The sequence below is a fragment of the Temnothorax curvispinosus genome, unplaced genomic scaffold (assembly GCF_003070985.1).
Source record: "Temnothorax curvispinosus isolate PA1 unplaced genomic scaffold, ASM307098v1 QBEX01013017.1, whole genome shotgun sequence".
Lineage (NCBI taxonomy): Eukaryota > Metazoa > Arthropoda > Insecta > Hymenoptera > Formicidae > Temnothorax > Temnothorax curvispinosus.
The window spans coordinates 28,590-50,165 of record NW_020222797.1 but is presented as its reverse complement, the minus strand read 5'-3'; the positions used below and the strand labels follow the sequence as shown (position 1 = coordinate 50,165).

Here is a 21,576-nt window from a genome sequence, read left to right as displayed (position 1 = left end):
TATATGTATATGTATATGTATATGTATATGTATATGTATATGTATATTTTAAGGAAATATTTTATTTTTAGTCGCGGAAGTTCTTCGCGTCGCTTAGGTAACGACAGAGAGAGCGAACGTTCATCTCATGAGAGAGATCGAGATCGTGATAGTTTCAGTAGATGGCGAGATCGTCAATATTACGGACCGCGACGTTGGCTGGAAACTGCTCTTAAAGATTCATGGGAGAAGGATTCAGGTATTTTATATAAAAAATTAAATAAATTTTATTGAATATAATCGCAGTTTTTAATGTGTTTTTGTTTAAATATTCTAGATAATAAGAAAAAAGAATTGGCCTCGCAGAGTCCACTATGGATATCTGAAGAATTGGAATGGTGGCACGATCGCAGTAACGATCCAGTACCCCGCTTTGTACAAATAGCATCGCTTTACAGTGAACTAATTGCCATTTCCGTATCAGGCCAATTATACCAATGGAAATGGACAGAATCAGAACCATATAAAAACACAGAAGTACTTATACAAATAAGGCATTGTGATTATATACATTTACTATACAATTTTGCGATACGTTTCATTTTTTCTAATTTTTGTAGAATCCAAATGTGCATCATTCGAAAACCATTCCTTTGGCATTGACAACAGAAAAGATAGTCAATATATCTGCTACGGCAATTCGATGTTCCGTTAGCACAGAAAGTGGAAGAGTAGCGACGTGGCTTGATGAACTTTTAGGACATGTCGCTTCCCGTCTTGAACATCCAGCGCAAGCTTTCACTGAATTTACATTGGATAAAATTGTATCACTTCATACATGTGCTTTATACACTGTCGCAAGACTTGAAAGTGGAACGTTATATTGGTGGTATGATCTGGTGTATGATCTTTAGCTTTGTGTGTGTGTGTGTGTGTGTGTGTGTGTGTGTGTGTGTGTGTGCGTGCGTGTGCGTGTGCGTGTATTAGGATGGACTAAAAAATAGATTTTTGTTACCGCCCTTTAAAATGGTAGTAATTGATGAAAAATAAGATCTGTGCAACTTTAAAGCTGTCAAGTCACGGGAAAGGATACCTCTCGAAGAAAGGAGTCTTAGAATTCGCGTTTTTCTATTTAATTTTTGCTCTATAAATTAGACCCTGATTTGCATCATATCTTTTCAAACAGATGAATACTTTTAATTACCTACCATTTGATTAATATCGTTGAAATAACAATTTTTTTATATTGAATAACAATATACTCCGGATAATTGACAAAAAAATTCAATGTAATCGTTCTTTTCTGTAGCATTATACAGAGAAAATTTTTAAATCGCTTATACGTATATAATTGGACCTTGCTTTACATTGATGTATTCACCGAATAGGAAAATTTATTAAGATAACAAATTGATGTAAATGAGGGTCTAATTTATAGAGCAAAAATTAAATAGAAAAATGCGAATTCTAAGACTTCTTTCTTCGAGAAACACCCTTTCTCGTGACTGACAGCCTTAGGGTTGCAGATATTATTTTTTTATCAATTACTACCATTTTAGGAGGCGGCACCAAAAATCTATTTTTTAACGACCACCCCACAATATATTACAGGGTGTCTAGCTTAAAAGGACAGAAAATGTCATTTTTTAAGAATTTAACGAAATTCCAGAAAAGTCACAAAATTCCATGACTTTCATGACATTTTCTGTTCTTTTTTATCTAAAGAAGTGTATAGCGGTCATGGAAATCTTCCCCTGAATATATATATATATATATATGGAGGGATAAAAGTCATAGTGGTGTAAGTCAAATTTTTTTAAATTTTTTCTCGCGTGCATAGATGCAATCTATACAATATATAAATTGCATCTATGCACACGAAAAAATATTTTTAAAAATTTGACTTACACTACTGGGGTTTTTCCCCTCCATATTTATATCTATATATATATATAAACACGCGCGCGCGCGCGCGCGCACACACACACACACGCACGCACGCACACACACACACACACACACACACACACACACACACACACACACACACACACACACACACACACATATATATATATATATATATACATATATATAAATATAAAAAACCCCCTGTATATATGTACATGCATTAAGGTTTTTCATTACTTTTATCTTTCAGGGGTGTTTTACCATTTGCACAGCGTAAGAAATTGTGGGAAAAATATAAAGCTAAATCACGCAAGCATAGGCCGTCTACGATATTGTCAAGTGACATTAGTTATGGGACACATGTATGCATGAAAAATAGCCCGGTTTACCAGCCGGGAGCTATTGGTAAGATATCGGTATCTTGTACATCTTGTAAATTGATTCAAATATACTGTTGTACATATAATATAGTCTAATGAAACAATTGTATCGCATAATTTTGAATGTATATAATTTACTTTTAAGGATTTACGATAGCTAACGGTGTACCAAAAGTTGGACAATTGTTATCGGCAGCATGGAATGTGGATGCTACTTGTAGATTTAAAATATTGCCTGCTGGTATGCACGTGTCTAACGCGAGTACTGATAAACGCGAGTCTAACGGAAATGGAAGCGCGGGAGTTGTGAACAAACCAAATCACAAGGAAACGGCTGACAGGCTTGATATGCCCCCTCCGCCATCTCCAGCTTCGAGTACTTGCAGTGACACTGGCAGCATTACAACAAGTCATAGTGAGATATACACGTTACTTATTTAAATTAATAATATTTATAAAAGAAAGATGTAGTATTGAAGATGAAAGATGTATTATTGAAGTAAACTTGATGCGTTTAGAATAAGAATCTTTACGAAGAAATGTAATTTTAGAACGACAAAAACGTATGGCACCTCGATCTGAAGGAGAATCTGAAAGAAAAGATGAAGAGGATTGGCAATTAAAAGATGTTGTTTTTGTTGAAGATGTCAAGACTGTACCTATTGGTGCGATCATTATTTATATCTATGAAAAAAATATTTTTCGACTCTATTTTAAAATGAATCAGAAAGAATTAAATATTGTGTAAGTCGGGTATTCATAGTCGGTTCCTATATTTAAGACCGTCTTTAAGTACAATCTTAAGATGTCATTAACAATCTCAGAGCTGTATTAGCATCTTAAGATATTACTTAAGACGATCTTGAAATAAGATCCGACTATGAATACCGGTCTAAGATTTCTATTTTATTATCTTTTATTAATAGGGAAAGTTATAAAAGTCGATGGCTGCTACGTTGCGGTTAAATTCTTTTCTAAGGATTCAAAGGAGAAAGAGAAGGAGATTAAAGAGAAAGATTTTAGCACGTCAGACTTTAAAGATCTTACGACAGAGGAGCCAATGAAATTATTAGCAGATTGCAGACTTTTACGTAAAGATGAGCTACAGGTAAGCCCTAGTTGTGTGTATTTATTATATGTAACATATACTACGTTTACGCGAGCGTTACTTCTGTAGTAACTTACGATATATCACTCGTTTACGCGGAGTAAATTATCGTAAGTTACTACAAAATCCCGTTTACGCGAAGGAATTATCATAAGTTACTACAAAAGTAACGCTCGCGTAAACGTAGTAATAGTACTAAATATATAATTTTTATAGGTAATTAAATCATCATTGAATCCACGAGCTCCGGACTGTTTTCAAAGAACACCTAGAAGGGTCAATATCGTGGAAGGTTCAAACGATAGTCTGTTAACTATATCTACTGATGGACAAGGTATCTTTTTTTGAAGAACTATATTTTTATATACAATGGTCTTTACATTTTAATATAGATCTTTGTTATTCTCAAGATAAAAGTAAATGATTATTAATCAATGAAAAGTATATATCGTTATTGCCATTAATCAATAACAGATACATTTATTTATATATTTATTTATAGGTATTCATGCTATATTGAAAAGTGGCAATAAATTGAGTTACGTTGTATACAATCTAAGTACTGGAAGATATGTTCAAGATTGTTATATTCCATCTGATATTTCATCATTTTTGGGCTTGCAACCTCAAAATATTAATCTTACGAGCGCAGGAGAGGTATATTTTATTGATATTTATAAATAAAATATATGTAAGATACAAGATGTCTCGAAGAAAATTTTATCTTTTTTGTATTTTAGAATATCGAATTTAGAATATATGTATTTTAGAATATTGATTTGTATTTCAGAATATCGAATGTTCTATGATTTTACGAGATGGTAATAATACCATTTATCCAATCGCGAAAGATTGCGCTGACGCTATACGCGACCCAAACTGGTTGGATTTGACTCCGGTAAATTGTATTGGTGCAGCAACCATTCCTATTCCTAGTTGTTCCAATTCCACCAATTTAAAGAATCAGGTTGCAGTTATTGCATTAGCATTCGACAATCTTTTGCTTATGCCACGTATATTGCGATGTGATTACGAAAGTGTAAAGCAAGTATTTTGTAATTTGGACCAAGATCTAAGTAAGTGTAACAAGTATATGTAACAGTAAAGTGTATATGTATATGTAAAATTTGATTTTCTATAAATTATGTGTTATGATAAATTTTACAAAAGTACATATGCAATGCTTAACATATTTTTCTGTTTTGCAGAGAACAATTTGACATATTCGAGTGCAAATTCACAAATCCAAGTGATATTGAAGGAACGCTGCGATGGAAACCGAAATATACTTCACGCTTGTGTCAACATGTGTTCGCCAACTTCTAATAAAGAAACCGAACAAGGTTATTACGATTATAAAGATATTAAGAGAATTGTGACATATTTTGTTTAATATATTATATTTGACTAATATTATATATTTTATTTGTTTTGTTAAAGTTATCGAACGTGAGTTAGTGTCGAATACAGTAGATGGAACTTCCGCACCTATTGAAGAGCCCATCCCGACATTAAGTTGGCCACCAGAAGCATTTGATAACACATCAGGAGAAGAGGATAGTTTATTAAGCATAGGTGCTGCTAGTATATCTATGATGAATAAATCTGGTAATTGACATCAGTTTGTATATATGTGTGCCTGTTTATGTCACAACGCAAATTTAATTTTACACGTATATGTACATGAATGTGTGTGCGCGCGCGCGCGTAATTATATTTAATTTCTTCTTTTTATTATTATTTCAGGTATTGGGACTACATCTAATAATACATACATTATAGATTCCGTTGAAAGACGACATAATGCATTGCTCATACTGAAATACATGTGCGAAAATAATATCTTGACACCGCACCTAAGAGAATTACTAACAGCAAAGTATGATTAAAATTTAAATATAAGAAACATACTGATACATTAAACTCTTTTAATGTTAACATTTTTCACGTTAATTTTTTAATAATTTTTTTACATGTAAAAAGGGATGCTCAAGGGCAAACGCCCCTCATGCTCGCTGTATCGGTCCGTGCATATCATGCAGCTCTTATCTTATTAGATACTATACAAAGAGTTGGCAAAGATGCAAAAGACACTTCAGCCATGATATTGCCAGCGGATGCGAGTCCAGATCTATCTCCACTGTTCGTTACTTGTTGCAATGATACATGTAGTTTTACGTGGACTGGAGCAGAGCATATTAATCAAGTATTGAATATATATATTTACAAGATACATTTTATGCAAGATACATCGTATGTTGAAGTCTTTGTTAAACTAAATTTTTTTTATTTTAAGGATATTTTCGAATGCAGAACATGCGGCTTAACGGGATCTTTGTGTTGCTGCACAGAATGTGCTCGTGTCTGTCATAGAGGTCATGATTGTAAGCTCAAAAGAACTTCACCTACAGCATATTGTGATTGTTGGGAAAAATGTAAGTGTCGCGCTCTCATCGCTGGTCATCAAGGTGCAAGATATGACTTGCTATGTCGTCTCGTAAATAGCACTGATCTCGCCACGAAAATTAACTCACGGTAAGTCATACAAATTATACACAAATATTAATGTGTAACGTGGAGAATAATTATGTTTGAATAATAAATAATTATTTTACGTACATTTTATTCAGAGGTGAGAGCATCTTGTTATTTTTGGTGCAAACAGTTGGAAGGCAATTAGTCGAACAACGTCAATTTAGATCGGCACCTAGACAACGATCAACTTCGGCTAGTCGTAAAGCACCCACTTCGGACGGTATACTTTCTACAGTCTTTTTATATTTTGATTGTTAAAATTAAAAAATTCAAAGGTTTATATGGAATCTTATTTTATTCTATATAAAACTTGTTTTACAGCAAGCAATATATCTATTTACATTGTTACGTTTGTATATTTACAGATGTATAATTAACATAATCGTGAAATTGAAAGTATGTAGTTCTTGGTTTCGCAGGCTTAGGTGCGGATTCGGACATGCCAGATCATGATTTGGAACCTCCCCGATTCAGTCGAAAAGCGCTCGAAAGATTGTTAAATGATTGGCCAGCTGTTCAATGTATGATCATGTCAGGCGTTTCTGAAAATGGTACCGATCAATTATTCGGCGATCAAGGGCAGTTATGTCGGCAGAGTGGCACCGCATTACTAGACAAATTTACGCATTCCTTGCTAGTTAAATGCAGCGCCGAAGTAAGTGAAATGATATGCAGAGCTGAATTGAATAGTGCACATATATTTTTCTTTCTTCCTTATGATTATACACTAACGAATTTTATATGATATTTATAGATGCTCGATACGTTGCTCACCACTCTAATCAGAGAATTGCAAGACGAGTCTGTGCCTGGACGACAAGAAGAAGCGAATAATGTAGCACGTCGATTCGTGAGATCCGTGGCACGCATATTTGTCATTTTCACTATAGAAATGGCACCAAACACGACGAAAAGGCGAAGGTAAAATAATTATTTCCGCTTTATACGGGAAGTTTGATATAATTTGCTCATTAATTATAATATTACATAGTGTCATTCCTTAATGAAAAACAAGTTAAAAACTGAACCATTTTCAATACTTAACCCTTAACTAGCACGCGGGGTGTCAAACACCCCAAAAGTCACCAATGACACATTCCAATACGTTGAACACCTGGCAGAAATCGTCAGTGTCCTTCCAAACACAATTCGAATCAGACGTATAGAATTGCTGGGGTGCTCAACACCCCAAGTGCAGAATTTTTTTGAAGCCTCAAAACTAAAAATTTCATAGTTTAGGCTAATGTGTATCATTTTCCAGTGTTTAATGTATGTACTTGATTTTTTTCAAGCCTATTGGAGCCTCCATTTCGCCGTACCCAACGTTCAAAGTGTGTGGGGTGTACAACACCCCGTGTGCAGATAACGTTCGATCGCGGACGTGTGCTAGTTAAGGGTTAACGAAGAAAGTGTTGCAATTGTATGTATATATATATATATATATATGTATATATATAAACGCCTTATATATATATATATATATATATAAGGCGTTTGCAATTTTACTTAACACTTTCTTCGTTAAGTATTGGAAATGGTGTGTGTATATATATATGTACACACATTTTTACGTATGCATATACATCTATATACATACGTATATACATATATGTATATATATACAGGGTGTTCCATTTTAAAAGACCCAGCTGAATATCTCGAAAACTATTTCCGGTTGTACTTATCAGTTGTAGTTGTTAAAAGAGAGTTGGCGAATTTTTAACTTTCTGGCGACAGCAACTGGCAATTGGCAACCGAAAATAGTACTTTTTAACTACCAATTGCCATCCTTCGCGACTGGCGACGGGACGTTTGCGACGTATTGTAGAATGGCCCTAAGGGAGAATTCACACCTTGGTAGAATAGCAGAAAGCAGAAAAGCAGCAGCCAATCAGGACTTTGCGCTGGTAGTAAGCATATTACAGTATGCATGCACAGTACATTCTGTTTACTACCAGCGCAAAGTCCTGATTGGCTGTTGCTTTTCTGCTTTCTGCTATTCTCCCAAGGTGTGAATTTTCCCTAAGACTTAACAACCAATTTATGTCGATACAAAAACACGTTAAAAAGAGAGAGTTTGATTTTTCGTATTTCCAGTACAAGTCAAGCCTCGCAGCCTTTAATGAAGTGTCGGAAAGTTTTCCAAGCACTAATTAAATTAGCCGTAGAAGAATTATGCGAAACAGCGGATTCATTGATAGCACCAGTCAGATTGGGCGTAGCACGTCCAACGGCGCCATTTACGCTAACGAGTTCTGCAATTGAGGTGATTAACGGCTCGGAGGAACTATTTTCTATAGAGCCCTTAATACCTCACAGTGGTGTCAGTTCGGAAACGTTGGACGCGGCATTGCAAACGCAACAAGGAAACAATAACATAACTATGTCAAGAGGAGATGTTTCTGCTGTAGATGAAACTGAAGGTGGAGAAGGTATAGAGAGATATATTAAAATTTGAGTTTTCTTAATAGACCAATTTGTATACGTAATGATTAGGGATGGGATCAAGTTTCATATGTACTTAAAAATCCGAGTTAAATAATAATCAAGTTTTATTTTCTAGAATTCAAGTAATATTAATAAAAAATAACATTTTATACATTGTACTTGCAGGATTCGCAATGTACTTATAAGCAGTTTCTATTGTAAAAATTAAATCTTTTACAAGTAGTACTTGAAATCTAAGACTAAAGTTGTGTTAGTTTAAAGAATATGTAAATGTATAAAGATTTTAAGTAACTTTTATTTTATATTTTATTATATTTAATTTCGAAGTATAATTTAATATTTGTAATTATCAAAAAATAATTATTAAAATATTTGCTTTATAAAAAGGAAGGGCCATCTCCGCGAGGACCATCTCTTATTCAAAGGAATGTAAAATTTGTAGTGAAGTATTCACAAAAGATTCGAATCTATTTGATCCAGGTTCGAGTGTACTTGGGAGTAATACTGTTACAGATTCGAACCTTCTAGTAGCCTAGTTTACACCGATCACTTGATACGCGTATTAAATAGTAAATAACTAGTAAATAAGTCTGATTATTGGCTGATCAGTTCAAATATACTATTTGATACGCGTATCAAGAGATCGGTGTAAACTAGGCCTGTAAGATACTTAATCCCATCGCTAGTAATAACACATGAGTTTTTGACTGCATAAAAATACATGATTGCTCGATGTAGAAGTCCCTATGGATATGGATGGTGATATCAGCGAACACGAAGAATCGGGGGTCTCTGGGACTGCCACGGGTCAACCACTCGGAGAGGTCGACTCAAACGTCGGTGGTGTAGGCGAGGAACAAGCGGGAGATGGTGAATCAGACACGGAGTTGGACCTCTTAGCGGAAGCGGAAACTGAATCCGATTCGGATGACAATCATAGCAATCAGGACGCAGCGTCGGCACAACGTAGCGTGCAAACGGGCGCAACCGCAGGTTCCGATGGTGGAATGGGATCGATATTATTGTTTCCAGAAGATGAGTCTGGAGAATCGAGCCAGCAGGAGGACGATGAGAGCGAAGCGGGGGAAACAGACGAGCAAGATAACGAAGAGTTTATCGGTGATGAACAATTGGAGCGCAGAAGGTAATTGTGTTCCGATCTTTCTCAATTGTGTCACCATCTTGTCGAGCTATATTTATGTTTTTCTTCCTCATTATATCTCTGATGTAACGAAGATGACTGATAAGCTGTCAGAACGAGAGCATATTTGCCCTTTATGTTCCAGACGTGGAACACTCGTGGAATGCTAAATGTAACATTGCTTTATTTCAGTGGATCCTCCGGTCATTTGCATCGTAATAATCTCGCACCAGTGTACATGCAGTGGGCGATACGCAATCGTGAATCGAATACGCGTACAGCGGGATTACGGGTGACTGGTGGTAGTAATCTAGTGTTTATCGATCCCGCGTCCTTGAGACGCACCACTGCCACGTCGGCCGTCGCGACCGCGCAGGAGCCCATAACAATGGGGACTACCGCTAGTTGCCTGGCGCGAGCTTTCGGAATTGTCATTCGACAGATCGCCGATCTGTTGGTCATGATGCAAGATTATAAGAACTTGGCGCCAGCCTTACCACGTTTGATGGAAATCACTTTTCAGGACGCTCTAAGTTTACAGGTATGCAAATTTATTGTCTCAAATTTCGTCACGTCGGTTCGCGCATACGATCAACGAATCCTGACGAGACAAATTATTTCTGCCGTAGTCGTATTTAGAAGCGCACTTGAAGCCCACGTGGGATTGGCTGCTTACGGTGATGGATGCTACAGAAGCGCAACTGAGATTCGGAGTATCCCTGACACGTAGCGCGGATCCGACTCACCCTGAACACCCTCTCAATAACGCTCCGTCTCTGTCGGGCGGTAATTTTAGTGGTTTGCTAAACACGGCCGCGCTTTCGTTGACTCTTCAAGGAACTACAGGTCGGAATACTCGCGGTGGTATTGCTACAAGCTCGAATATCTCCACTCCTCAAGCTTCAACACGACTCACCGTTGGTTTTGCAGGCGTTGGCGAGCCTCCGAGGAGCAGTAGAGAGCGTGAAGGTTTACATTTATTTTGATATCTTTATATTAAATGTTGCGATACTTTTGGCATATTTTAAAATCTGTAAGCCACACATTTTCATAAAATAGAGTATAGACGTATTTGTGTGGTTTTCCTAACAAACGCAAAATAATCGAAATTTTCTCGATCTTACAAAAGAAATAGAAAAAGGAACGTCATAATGTGTTTCAGGTGGTGATGCACACTCAGCGAGACGTGAATTCTTATCATATTGTCTGTCTTTGATGCGTGCCCACAATAGCGAGCATAGAGATAGTTTGCCAGTTTTGGATGTTTCCGCTTTAAGACATGTCGCTTATGTGTTCGATGCACTTGTATATTATATGCGTTCTCTCTCGGAACCACTTGCTTCCCGAGGCGAGACTCAAAAGGAATCATCCAGTTATTCTAGCTGGAATGATCAGGTATGTGAAAAATTTAATCGCTTTATTCGCATACGTTTCAGCTTTTTTGTAGACACGATATCGTGTAAAGTAGAAATTGAAAGTGATATAATATACATTTTGATGTAAATTTCTATTTTGATACTGTAAACACATGCTTCTCTCTCTTTTTATGACAATGGACACGCGACGCGATTGGTACGGCGTTCTTTTTCGAGTATCGAGAGCGTTTGAAATCATAATTATCGACGTAATTACATTAAATTTTTTCTTTGTAGGATGAGAATGACAATGATGAAGGTGAAGAATACAACTCGCCAGCACCAACTGCCATGGAAACGGATTCCGTAGATTATCCAGATTTACTTCAAGTACCCATATGTGGATCTGGAAATCATGGCAATTCGACGCCGAAAGGGAGAAAACATCCTTTCTTGCAAAGATCAGATTCTACCTTGTGTCTTGGTTGCCCGCCCCTAGATCCTTTTGATACCGTAATGAGCGAAGCGTTGCCGTTAGCTGATCAGCCGCATTTATTGCAGCCACATTCGAGACGCGAAGATCTATTCGGTATTCCGAGACAACCAACTTGTTCTAGCGCAGGTGGATCTAGTCAAAACCCTTTGGAAGGTTTACCAACGAGATTAGGTCTTTCTGTGCGTGGCATGGACAGTCAAAATAACGTGACAACTCCAACATTCAGTCAAGTTGTACAAGGGCCGCTTTCAAATTCCAACTTGGAATCGAGACGAAATTCCATTTCAGCTGGAGACTTAAACTCAAGTTCTATTAAATACGCGGTAATAATTTTTCCTATAATATCAAAGTGCATTCTTACATAAATTGCTGGGATATTTCACCAGCGGCACGTTTGCATGTGTTTTTAAGGAATTGCATGTATTAATTTGTGTATTGTATTTCAGGAGAAATTAAAGTCATCTAATCACGCTAACGAAGGGCATTCATCTCTTGTAACGGAACAAATCATCGACAGAGCGCCGATTATAGTATCGACAAACAATCAAAGTGATGCGGCAACGAGCACCAAAGGCAAAGACATGTGCAAAAATAATAGAAGCGTTATAGTTCGAGCTGGAACGATATCGGTAAATGTTATCACGATATTATTTTGAACAAATGTTTTTTAGTATCAGTATTTATTATTTATTATTTTACAATTATTTTACATATTTATCATTTTACAATTTATTTTCTAAAAGGAATCAAATACGAGTAAAGTTGGTGCGCCAGAAATATTGGTTGTTCCAACCGTTGAAAGCCAAAACGTGTCCGAGGAAGTCGACCCGGCTGCAACAAGTCATGAGATATCTGCTCATGAAACTGTTGAAACAAGTCCGGTAGAATCTGCCAAACCGGTATCATCGATCGGGACGAATATCTCTCATAATATTTTGCTAGGACGATGGCGATTGTCGTTGGACTTGTTTGGACGAGTTTTTATGGAAGATGTAGGTTTAGAAGCTGGATCTGTAGTGTCCGAATTAGGAGGATTTCCCGTGAAGGAGGCTAAATTTCGCAGAGATATGGAAAAACTTAGAAATTCGCAACAAAAAGATATTACCATAAAGGTATGTAAAAAAAAGGTAACAACTTAAGCCAGCGGTACACGGAATATGTTTTCCTGCTGGACTGCTTGTGATCTAGTAAATTACTAGAAATCCTAGTGTTGAGTGGTGCAATTATAGTAATTTGACGTGTGTCACTGCATAAGAAATACTATGCACTGTATTAAATGTTTACGAATATATGCTATACAATAACCCAGGTAGTAGACTGACGTCAAATGACGTATTAATTCCGTCCTAAACGTCCTCTAACGTCATTAAGACGTCTTTAGACGTCATCTTGCTACCTGGGAAGCCTTAAGTACAAACTACTACATCACACAATTGACCGACAGGTCGAACGAGATAGAACACAGTTACTAGTGCAGACGATGAAGGAGTTAAATACGCAATATAACATATATAATAGAAGAGCTTCGAATACTCCACCTTTGGCAGTGAATCGCGTTAAAGTTTTTTTCAAGGATGAACCTGGCGAAGGAGCCGGTGTTACCCGCAGTTTTTACACGGCGATCGCAGAAGTTCGTAAAATCTAAAATATAAAATTAGCATCGAGTCGGTTTAGTCGTAAAAAGGTTTATACTATTTATTATTATTTTTTAGGCATTGCTCGCAAATGAGAAACTCCCAAATCTCGAAGCAGCGCAAGTAGGATCGAAGTATACGCAATACAACGTTTTGCAAAAACTGAAAAGCAGAGATCGTGACCGTGATCTTAGACGACAAGTATGTCACGTCAATGAATCAATGCAAGATGAGTCATTGATCTCTTATCACGTGATATTTGTTTTGATTTCAGAATACACGTTCTTCTGGAAAATGTCGCGAGACACGTCGCGCTTTATCTTTTGATGCTCGGTCTTTCCACCCTTCGAACGCGATTGAAGGGAATAATAGTTCAGCACCTGGTAGCTCGTCTAGCACTCATCCCTTGCCAATTAACCACCCGAATAACGATCACTTGACTATGCATCAGCAACAACTTGGCGATAGATTATATCCTAAGGTTCTGTGCGACATATACTTGTTAAAATATCTCAATTTTAAATTTGTTCCGCAAAGAGTGAAATTGTAAACTCGTTTATTTTGACTTGGTCTCTTTTATATTGCATGTATAATTATTAATTTGTTTATTGTAGGTGCACGCTTTACGACCAGCGTTGGCTGAAAAAATAACTGGCATGTTGCTGGAGCTGTCACCGGCCCAGTTATTGATGTTGCTCGCTTCGGAAGACGCTCTCCGACAGAAAGTGGACGAAGCGTTCGAATTGATTCATAGCCACACTCAAGATTTGACCAGCGAAATGCTGGATCTCGATGTATTTAGCTTAACCGAACGATGCGCAGCAAATAAGAAGAAAATGGAGAACAGCATTCTGGACGACACGGAGGATAATGCCCCGCTTTTCTATTCGCCTGGTAAACGCGGTTTTTATACGCCGAGGCAAGGCAGAGGCAGCTACGAACGGATAAATGCATTCAGGAACGTAGGCAGGTGAGTTCAATATATCTCTGTCGTGATGACACATCTTTCTCTTATGTAATTTCTTTTGTGCATATTTAAGTAAGAATTGAACTTCAAATTTGCTTATATTGTTCCCAGACTTATAGGACTATGCCTCTTACAAAACGAGCTTTGTCCACTATTTTTGAACCGCCACGTAATCAAATATATCCTAGGAAGGCCTATACGTTTCCATGATCTTGCATTCTTCGATTCTGTTATTTACGAGAGCTTGCGACAATTGGTCATTGATGCTGAAACGAAAGACAGTAACAGCTTGTTTTCTGCATTGGATCTTACATTCAGGTACAATTTTTTACTCTGTCTTTTCATCTCTTTTTTAAAATATTTTTATCAGGATAATCATACATGTACGCAACAATTGTAATATATACGTATATGCGCGCGCGCGTGTGTGTGTGTGTGTGCGTGTGTGTGCGTGTGCGCGCGCGTGCGTGTACGTGATGATCTTGTCTAATTTTCGTAATTCACATTAAGGCCATGGCACATAGAAAAACTTAAGCAGTAAGGAAATCAACGGTATGGATTCGCTACCGCTTAAAGCCGTGCCTTAAGTTCTTGACTGTGATTGGCTGATTTGCTTACTGCTTAAGTTTTACTGCTTAAGTTTTTCTATATGCTACGGCCTTTAAGCAGTAAAACTTAAGCAGTAAGGAAATCAACGGTATAGATTCGCTACCGCTTAGGGCCGTGCCTTAAGTTTTTTACTGTGATTGGCTGATTTGCTTACTACTCAAGTCTTACTGCTTAAGTTTTTCTATGTGCCCGAGCCTTTAAGATCTTCACGCAATTGTGATAACTTGATGTTTATTTGAGCTGTCAAAATATGATTTCCGATTAATTATAATTATTAGATATTAGAATTAATAAAATCATTAAACTTTTATTATATAATTTTTAATTGTATAATACATATGTACATATCTACATAAATGCAATTATATACGTACATACATACACATATAATTATATTAATATAATCAATGCCAATATGATTGACTTACTAAAAAATAATTAACTGTATCAATTGATGTAAAGAAGACATAATTTTTCATTGCATTTAAAAAAGTGCAGTTGCCCATTCATTATGTGCGTGTACAGACGGCGTCATTAATGCTTTCCTAGCTGTGTTCTAGGGATTTCTATAGTGCACGTTACATGTACCATGCCTTCAGGTGGAAGGCATTAATGACGCCGTTTGTACATAACTTATGCAAATGCATATTTCTAAAAAAAAAATGCAATTATAAGTTTTTTTATATTCTTATTTTTATAATTTTAATACTTTTATATACAGAATGAAGCGAGAGTGGAAATTGAATCTGATAGGAAAAATTATGGGTCCGCTTATTAAAAAAATATCGCTGACAAAATTATGTAAAAAGCGCATGCTCTTTATAAAAAGATTGTTATATACGTTACACTAATTTTTTATAATTATAAAACTTTGATACTTTAATTTTTTTTTTATTGAAAATGCTTCATTTTTGCTATATTTGAGGCATTTTCTTCAAATCCTGTACATATGACAATTTAAATGTCGAACGTTATTCCGCATTTTAGTATAGATTTGTGCCCCGAGGAAGGAGGTGGTTCGATCGAACTTATATCCAATGGTCGCGACGTGGAAGTAACTGCGAGCAATGTATATGATTATGTACGCAAATATGCAGAAGTTCGTATGATCAAGGTGCAAGAGAAAGCTTTGCATTCTATGCGCGAGGGAGTTTTTGATGTCCTTCCCGAAGGAGCGCTCGATGGTTTGACCTCGGAAGACTTAAGACTTCTTCTAAATGGAGTTGGCGACATCAACGTGTCAGTTCTAATATCGTATACATCGTTCAATGACGAATCCGGTGAATCGACAGAGAGACTAGTTAAATTTAAACGCTGGTTATGGTCCATCGTTGAAAAGATGTCACACGTGGAAAGGCAAGACTTGGTGAGAATTTTTTGCAGACCGCTTACTTTTTATTTTGTTGAAAACACGTTAATTTTTGTGAGCTGGAAATTCTGTTAACACTTACGCCCTCACTTATTGCAGGTATATTTCTGGACTGGCTCTCCAGCACTACCAGCGAGCGAGGATGGTTTTCAACCGATGCCGACCGTGACGATTCGGCCGGCGGACGACGCGCATCTACCAACCGCGAATACATGTATCTCCCGATTATACGTTCCACTGTACAGCTCCCGTCACGTCTTGCGACACAAACTACTTCTCGCTATTAAATCAAAGAACTTTGGATTTGTATGAACTTAGTTCTGTGACTATGCTTGTACGTGTACAAGATTAAGTCACGTTATTGATAATGATACAAAACCCGGAGTTGTACGTTGTTATTTTTTCCTCCCTTAGACACAATTTTTAACATTTATAAATTTATAAGGTGTAATTATGGATTATGATTTTCTTGATCCTGAAAAAAAATTTTCATCTTCATAAAGCTTTATGTTATATAAAGTGTCATACTTAGTCTCTCTCTTTCTCCCCCTTGCCTCTTTCCGCCTCTCTCTCTCTCCCTCCCCCCTCCCTCTCCCCTCTCTTTATAGCAAACAAATAAAATTTTTAAAAGCATACAGTGAAATTTTACTTGCCTATTTTAAATCTTAGTTTACATCTGTTTGTCTTTACACATATTCCGTTTGAATAGGTTTAACGACAGTCTACTTAATTTCGTTCACGTAATCTCAATTGCATATTCACATGTAACATTAAGATATATAACGTATCTCTTAAATCGTTAAAAAAATTACCAGAAATTTTCACAATCTTGATACAATTAAAAATTTTTATTAGGCATGTTTGAAATGTAAGATAAAATGACAGGAAGTTGCAGGTTTTCTTTATGTACACCAATAACTTTCTTGGATATTGATTCATTAATGTGTGTGGGGAAAGGGAATTACTCTATATATATATATTTGTGTGTATAATTTTAAAAATACCAGTTTACACACACATCAGATTATAAAATACGAAATTTGATAATTAAAAATGATAAGCGTTGGCAGAATTGATCATTAATATCTATTTCAGTCAATGCAAAAAGAGGTTGGAAAATTATTAAAAGTTAAAACATCACACACCACGCACACACGCACATCTCCCCCCCCCCCCCCCACACACACACACACAATATAAACGGTATCTCTCACAAATGTTGTTAAACATTCATCTTCGTTTATCTTGCCAAATATGTTTGATCAAAAAAATTTGTAATTTAAATTAAAACTAAATATTAAAACGACGGGAAAAGTAACCTAAGAATGTCAAGCTACCTATCCTGCCGTACCATTACTTTTCTTCAATGTAATTATTTTTTAATATTGAAATTTGTGTTTCCAATGTAAAATAATGTCAACTCTGTCACATTTAGCACTTAGTCTTGGCATCCATATATGTTTTACCCTCTGTCTAGAATCATAACAACACAGATGTCTTCAAAATGATTTATCATTTTGAAAAAAAGAAAAGGTTCGATTTACGATTTTAAATATATTTCCTAAACGGTAAACTGAAATAGTAAAAAATAATCCATTATATTTAGTTCACTTAAAAAAAGTGTCTAATGCTAATATATATTTATATATAATAAATCTCATTATTTATAAATTTCTAAAAATCGTAAAGTTATATACAATAATTATATTATCTATTATTTACTTGACAAAGTATCGATAGAAACTTATGTACAATGGTTACCTATTGACCACTTCCTGAATTGTTTTGGGGTAATTTTGCTGTCGACTGACTCAATTGAGCCAACGTTTCTGGAGTTGCATGTGCTTTTAATATTGAATTTTCCGCTTCCAATTGATTGATACGATCCATAAGCTCAGCTATCTTCTCTTTCAGTACCTCAACTTCTTCTCGTACCGCGAACATTAAATGACTTTTAACTAAATCCTAGAAAAAGATTACAATGCAGTTCATCGTTATCATCCACCTACGTTTACGAGCGGTAAATGGTTCTATTGCAGCGGTTTCTCACCATAGCCTGCTCAATCTTGTTATCAATCGCCACAGCGTTTGTCCCCGACATACTGCAATGTAGATTTATTCATATAGATTTATTCGTATGCAAGCGTACGAATAAAAAAAGGTATACGATCTAAGGAGCGATATGAAATGTTGAAAGTTTATTACGTATCCGTAACTTTGTAAGACGAGTGATTAATTTCTTTGTAAGTCTATTTCGAGTACCTTTCGTTATCTTCGAGAGTACGATGCTCATCGCTGCCCTGTGTAACTTCGGCCAATGACTCGAGGAGAGTTGCGTCGGCCGACTGAACAGTAGTAGCGTTAGGAACGATGCCGGAGATGGATTCTTGCTCCGGATCAGATTGGTGAAACGCGATGTTACCCTGCTGCAGACCACCCACGACATTCTGACAACCAGCCGTCACTTGTGTGATCTGCACCGGGGCATTACCGTTGGACGTTTGCGGTTGCATCTGCTGGGTCGAAGGTGTGATCACCTGCGATTGCACAGGCACTCCGGAGGGATGGATCGTCGACGTCTGTTGCGACGCCCCGGTCGTCTGAGGAACCTTGTGGATATTTTGTATGCCCTGTATCCCCTGTATGGCAGTCAATGGCTCGGAAATTTGCGTCATCTGTGGTTTTTGCGTCGGCAACGGCTGTTGACAGGAAGTTGCTTCTGATTGATGCTGCGTGACGAGAATATTTGGAGCCTGAGAGGTAGGAGCTGACGTTTGCTGAACCGTGGGCTGGCAAACATTCTGGACTGGCAAGGATTGATTCTGCGTGCTCACCGTTACGTAAGTTTCTTCCTTAGAGTGAGGTATACTGGGCTGAGGCGTCACTGCACTATTGCTAGTCTGTGTTATAATGGGGATAGAACCTTGGGGCATACTCTGAGGTTGTCCCAAGTTGCTAGGATGAGTGGCCTGTAAATTGGAAGGTAACGTAGAACCTTGACCGCCTTGCGACGGCTGTGGCGGCGGCTGTTGCTGTTGCGGCTGTTGCTGAGTAGCTATTGGCTGAGTCTGAGATTGAAAATATTGCGGGATTTGCTGCGCGGATGGCTGCTGCACTTTGGCCTGGGTCTGAACTTGTGTAGGATTATGCTGTACATTAGAAGGTATCGAATTATTTACCGTATAGTTTGTACTCGATACCGATTGCGCGGGGTTACTCGACACGGCGATCGACGGGTGCACCGTGTCCGGGTGAGACGATACCGGGCCATTAGCATCGATACCAATCCCTTTATCGTCAGTCACTACAGATTGCTTCGCAGCTTCCGGTATAACAATCCCACTATCGGTCACCCCATAAGATATGCACACTTCGTTCGGATCGGACACTTTTGGAGTACTGATGGCCGTCGGCTGATTAACGGACGTGTGATCCAGGTAATCCATGCAGGTCCAACGTCCTCTCTTAAAAGGCTCCGTGCTCTCGATTTTCACTACCTTGAATCTCTCGTTCCTGCCGTGGGAATGGACCTCGCGTAGATCGGCGTCCTGCTTATCGGTGACGGACGTAATGTCCAAAGTATTGATATTGCTATCATTTACCGAATTATTAACGTTGCCACCCTCCGAGGGTACGATGGCTAGACCGTATTGCGAGCTGGTGGGAATCACCGGGGCCGTGCTGAGGGCGGCGTTGCTTGTATTGAAGAACACGTCTTCCTTGGAGAACGTGTCCTCGGAATAGCTCGGCGTCTCGATATCGAGATCGGTGATGCGCGAGTGCTCCACGGAATTGTCCTCCGTGTGCGACTCGTCCAAATCGTCGTTGGAATCCTCGCCGGCGTCATTGCTCATGCGGCAGCCTACGGTGACGCTGGTTATTTGGAACGACGACGTTTTCTTCCGATTGCACTGATTGCCACTTGCAGCTTGCACGCTGCTCGGCGCGACAACCGGCTGATGATGCCTGTCTATCTCGCCCAGACGGATCGTCTCCGTGGTCGTGCGGTGCACGGGATTCGATATCTTCCTACTACCATCTAACAGCCTATGTGACTTTCTGTGCACATTATCTGCCATTATTATGAGCACTTAACATACGAGAAACACGATTGCTGCGTCCGTTTTCTCGCATGTTAGAATCAACATCGTCGTGCACGCGTTCCGGACTTTCAAATATCTTTTACTCTTACGCTCTTTCTCCCTCCCTCCCTCCCTCTCTCTCTCTCTCTCTCTCTCTATCTCACTCCCTCTTTCTTTCTTTCTTTCCTCTACCTCCTTATCTTGTCGATCCGATTTCAATGCGACCGATCGCAGTTGGCCGCACCACGCGCTCTCGCTCCTACGAAGAATACGGAGCAAGCACTCAAAGACATATTTCGTGTATGGTTGGATGTTCACAGTTCACCATTACATTAATCTCGAAAGAAAAAAAGCGCGTTTGCTCGAGCAATGTCCGTTCGTCCGTCCGTTGGTTTGTTCGGCTGCACTTTCGTGAAACAACGATGCCTTTACTCTCGCCAATGTCCACCTACTTGCCCGCCTGTTTGCTGCTACGACGACGACGACAACAACGACGACGATCACGTAGTCACGCTACTTATTCACCTCTCCTTTTCTATCGCGCGCTCTGCCCTCGCTTCTCTTCGCTAACAATCACGCCCCATTTAATCTCATTCGTTTAAAATTATTTGTCTCGTATCGTAACACGAGGCCCATCATCCATATCCTTTTTATACACGTTACACGTTATACACTGTGTAGTGAGTGGGCAGTTTAAAAATGGCTGCCGATTCATTCGCACGATTGCCACGAATTGTAACTAGACCATCCGCCACACGGCATCACCACGATTAGGCCCGGTCTACAATGGATGTCGTAAGTCGGAGTCGTAAGAAATTGACCAATCACAATCTATTATTCTCCTTGCGGTCGAAGAATAATGAACTGTGATTGGTCAATTTCTTACGACTCCGACTTCCGACATTTATTGTAGACCGGGCCTAATGCTAGGTCTACAATGCAAGTCGTAAAGTCGTGAGTCGTAAGAATTGACTAATCACAATCAAATTTGAGGAGAATAATCGACTGTAATTGGTCAATTCTTATGCTAGGTCTACAATGCGAGTCGTAAAGTCGTGAGTCGTAAGAATTGACCAATCACAGTCGATTATTCTCCTCAAATTCGATTGTGATTGGTCAATTCTTACGACTCGCGACTTTACGATTCGCATTGTAGACCTAGCATTAGGGTCAAAGCACATAACATGGCGTAGCGATATACGACGGTCGTAGTCCCCGACCTGACAGATCAGGATACGCCAAAGCTTGTGCGTTACTTACGTCCACGACTACGACTGTCATATGTGCTTTGGCCCTTACAACTCACGACTTTACGACTCGCATTGTAGACCTAGCATAAAGCCCCTTGCACAATGCTAGGCAACAGCATAGTATAACTAGGCTACGGTCAACGTGACGCTACAAATCCTTTGGAGCGTTCTTCTTCTTCTTCTTCTTTCTTGAAAGAAAAGAGAAGAGGAATGCTTCGAAGTATTTGCAGCGTCCACGTTGACCGTAGCCCTAGAGACCCTATAATAAGGGTGCCGTCCCATGGCGCGTATTGCGATACGCGCGTATCGGGC

At 38.3% G+C, this 21,576-nt stretch overlaps 2 protein-coding genes across 3 annotated transcripts in view; one reads left to right on the top strand and one right to left on the bottom strand.

The window, feature by feature from the left end:
* Nucleotides 1-16,244, top strand: part of LOC112463084 (E3 ubiquitin-protein ligase UBR5) — a 19,631-nt gene extending 3,387 nt beyond the window's left edge. The window contains exons 5-37 of one of the 2 annotated variants that reach the window (XM_025029263.1): nt 72-238; nt 317-516; nt 600-868; nt 2,141-2,295; nt 2,416-2,685; nt 2,822-2,935; nt 3,197-3,378; nt 3,595-3,712; nt 3,881-4,035; nt 4,169-4,454; nt 4,587-4,721; nt 4,819-4,986; nt 5,125-5,257; nt 5,362-5,584; nt 5,675-5,913; nt 6,009-6,133; nt 6,318-6,568; nt 6,668-6,834; nt 8,011-8,345; nt 9,100-9,505; nt 9,695-10,043; nt 10,132-10,471; nt 10,665-10,897; nt 11,155-11,676; nt 11,800-11,982; nt 12,097-12,465; nt 12,798-12,983; nt 13,066-13,188; nt 13,262-13,468; nt 13,602-13,957; nt 14,066-14,272; nt 15,551-15,929; nt 16,032-16,244. In XM_025029263.1, the coding sequence (XP_024885031.1) occupies nt 72-238; nt 317-516; nt 600-868; nt 2,141-2,295; nt 2,416-2,685; nt 2,822-2,935; nt 3,197-3,378; nt 3,595-3,712; nt 3,881-4,035; nt 4,169-4,454; nt 4,587-4,721; nt 4,819-4,986; nt 5,125-5,257; nt 5,362-5,584; nt 5,675-5,913; nt 6,009-6,133; nt 6,318-6,568; nt 6,668-6,834; nt 8,011-8,345; nt 9,100-9,505; nt 9,695-10,043; nt 10,132-10,471; nt 10,665-10,897; nt 11,155-11,676; nt 11,800-11,982; nt 12,097-12,465; nt 12,798-12,983; nt 13,066-13,188; nt 13,262-13,468; nt 13,602-13,957; nt 14,066-14,272; nt 15,551-15,929; nt 16,032-16,244 (7,765 nt within the window). The remainder of the gene's footprint in view (nt 1-71; nt 239-316; nt 517-599; nt 869-2,140; nt 2,296-2,415; nt 2,686-2,821; nt 2,936-3,196; nt 3,379-3,594; nt 3,713-3,880; nt 4,036-4,168; nt 4,455-4,586; nt 4,722-4,818; nt 4,987-5,124; nt 5,258-5,361; nt 5,585-5,674; nt 5,914-6,008; nt 6,134-6,317; nt 6,569-6,667; nt 6,835-8,010; nt 8,346-9,099; nt 9,506-9,694; nt 10,044-10,131; nt 10,472-10,664; nt 10,898-11,154; nt 11,677-11,799; nt 11,983-12,096; nt 12,466-12,797; nt 12,984-13,065; nt 13,189-13,261; nt 13,469-13,601; nt 13,958-14,065; nt 14,273-15,550; nt 15,930-16,031) is intronic. The other variant, XM_025029264.1, reaches the window with a different exon arrangement.
* Nucleotides 16,245-16,759: 515 nt separating this feature from the next.
* LOC112463085 (protein bunched, class 2/F/G isoform) lies at nt 16,760-20,729 on the bottom strand. The gene is made up of 4 exons (XM_025029265.1): nt 18,195-20,729; nt 17,983-18,034; nt 17,694-17,897; nt 16,760-17,505 (listed from the first exon to the last, which is right to left on the bottom strand). Exons 1-3 carry the CDS (start codon nt 20,009-20,011, stop codon nt 17,694-17,696), a joined length of 2,073 nt encoding a protein of 690 aa, XP_024885033.1. The 5' UTR covers nt 20,012-20,729; the 3' UTR covers nt 16,760-17,505.
* Between the last annotated feature and the right edge of the window lie 847 nt (nt 20,730-21,576).

Coding starts and splice junctions, on each gene's coding strand:
- LOC112463085 (XM_025029265.1), bottom strand. CDS start 20,011: ATGGCAGATAATGTGCACAGAAAGTCACATAGGCTGTTAGATGGTAGT. Junction 18,035..18,194: donor ACTCTCGAAGATAACGAAAG/GTACTCGAAATA, acceptor TCTACATTGCAG/TATGTCGGGGACAAACGCTG. Junction 17,898..17,982: donor ACAAGATTGAGCAGGCTATG/GTGAGAAACCGC, acceptor ATCTTTTTCTAG/GATTTAGTTAAAAGTCATTT.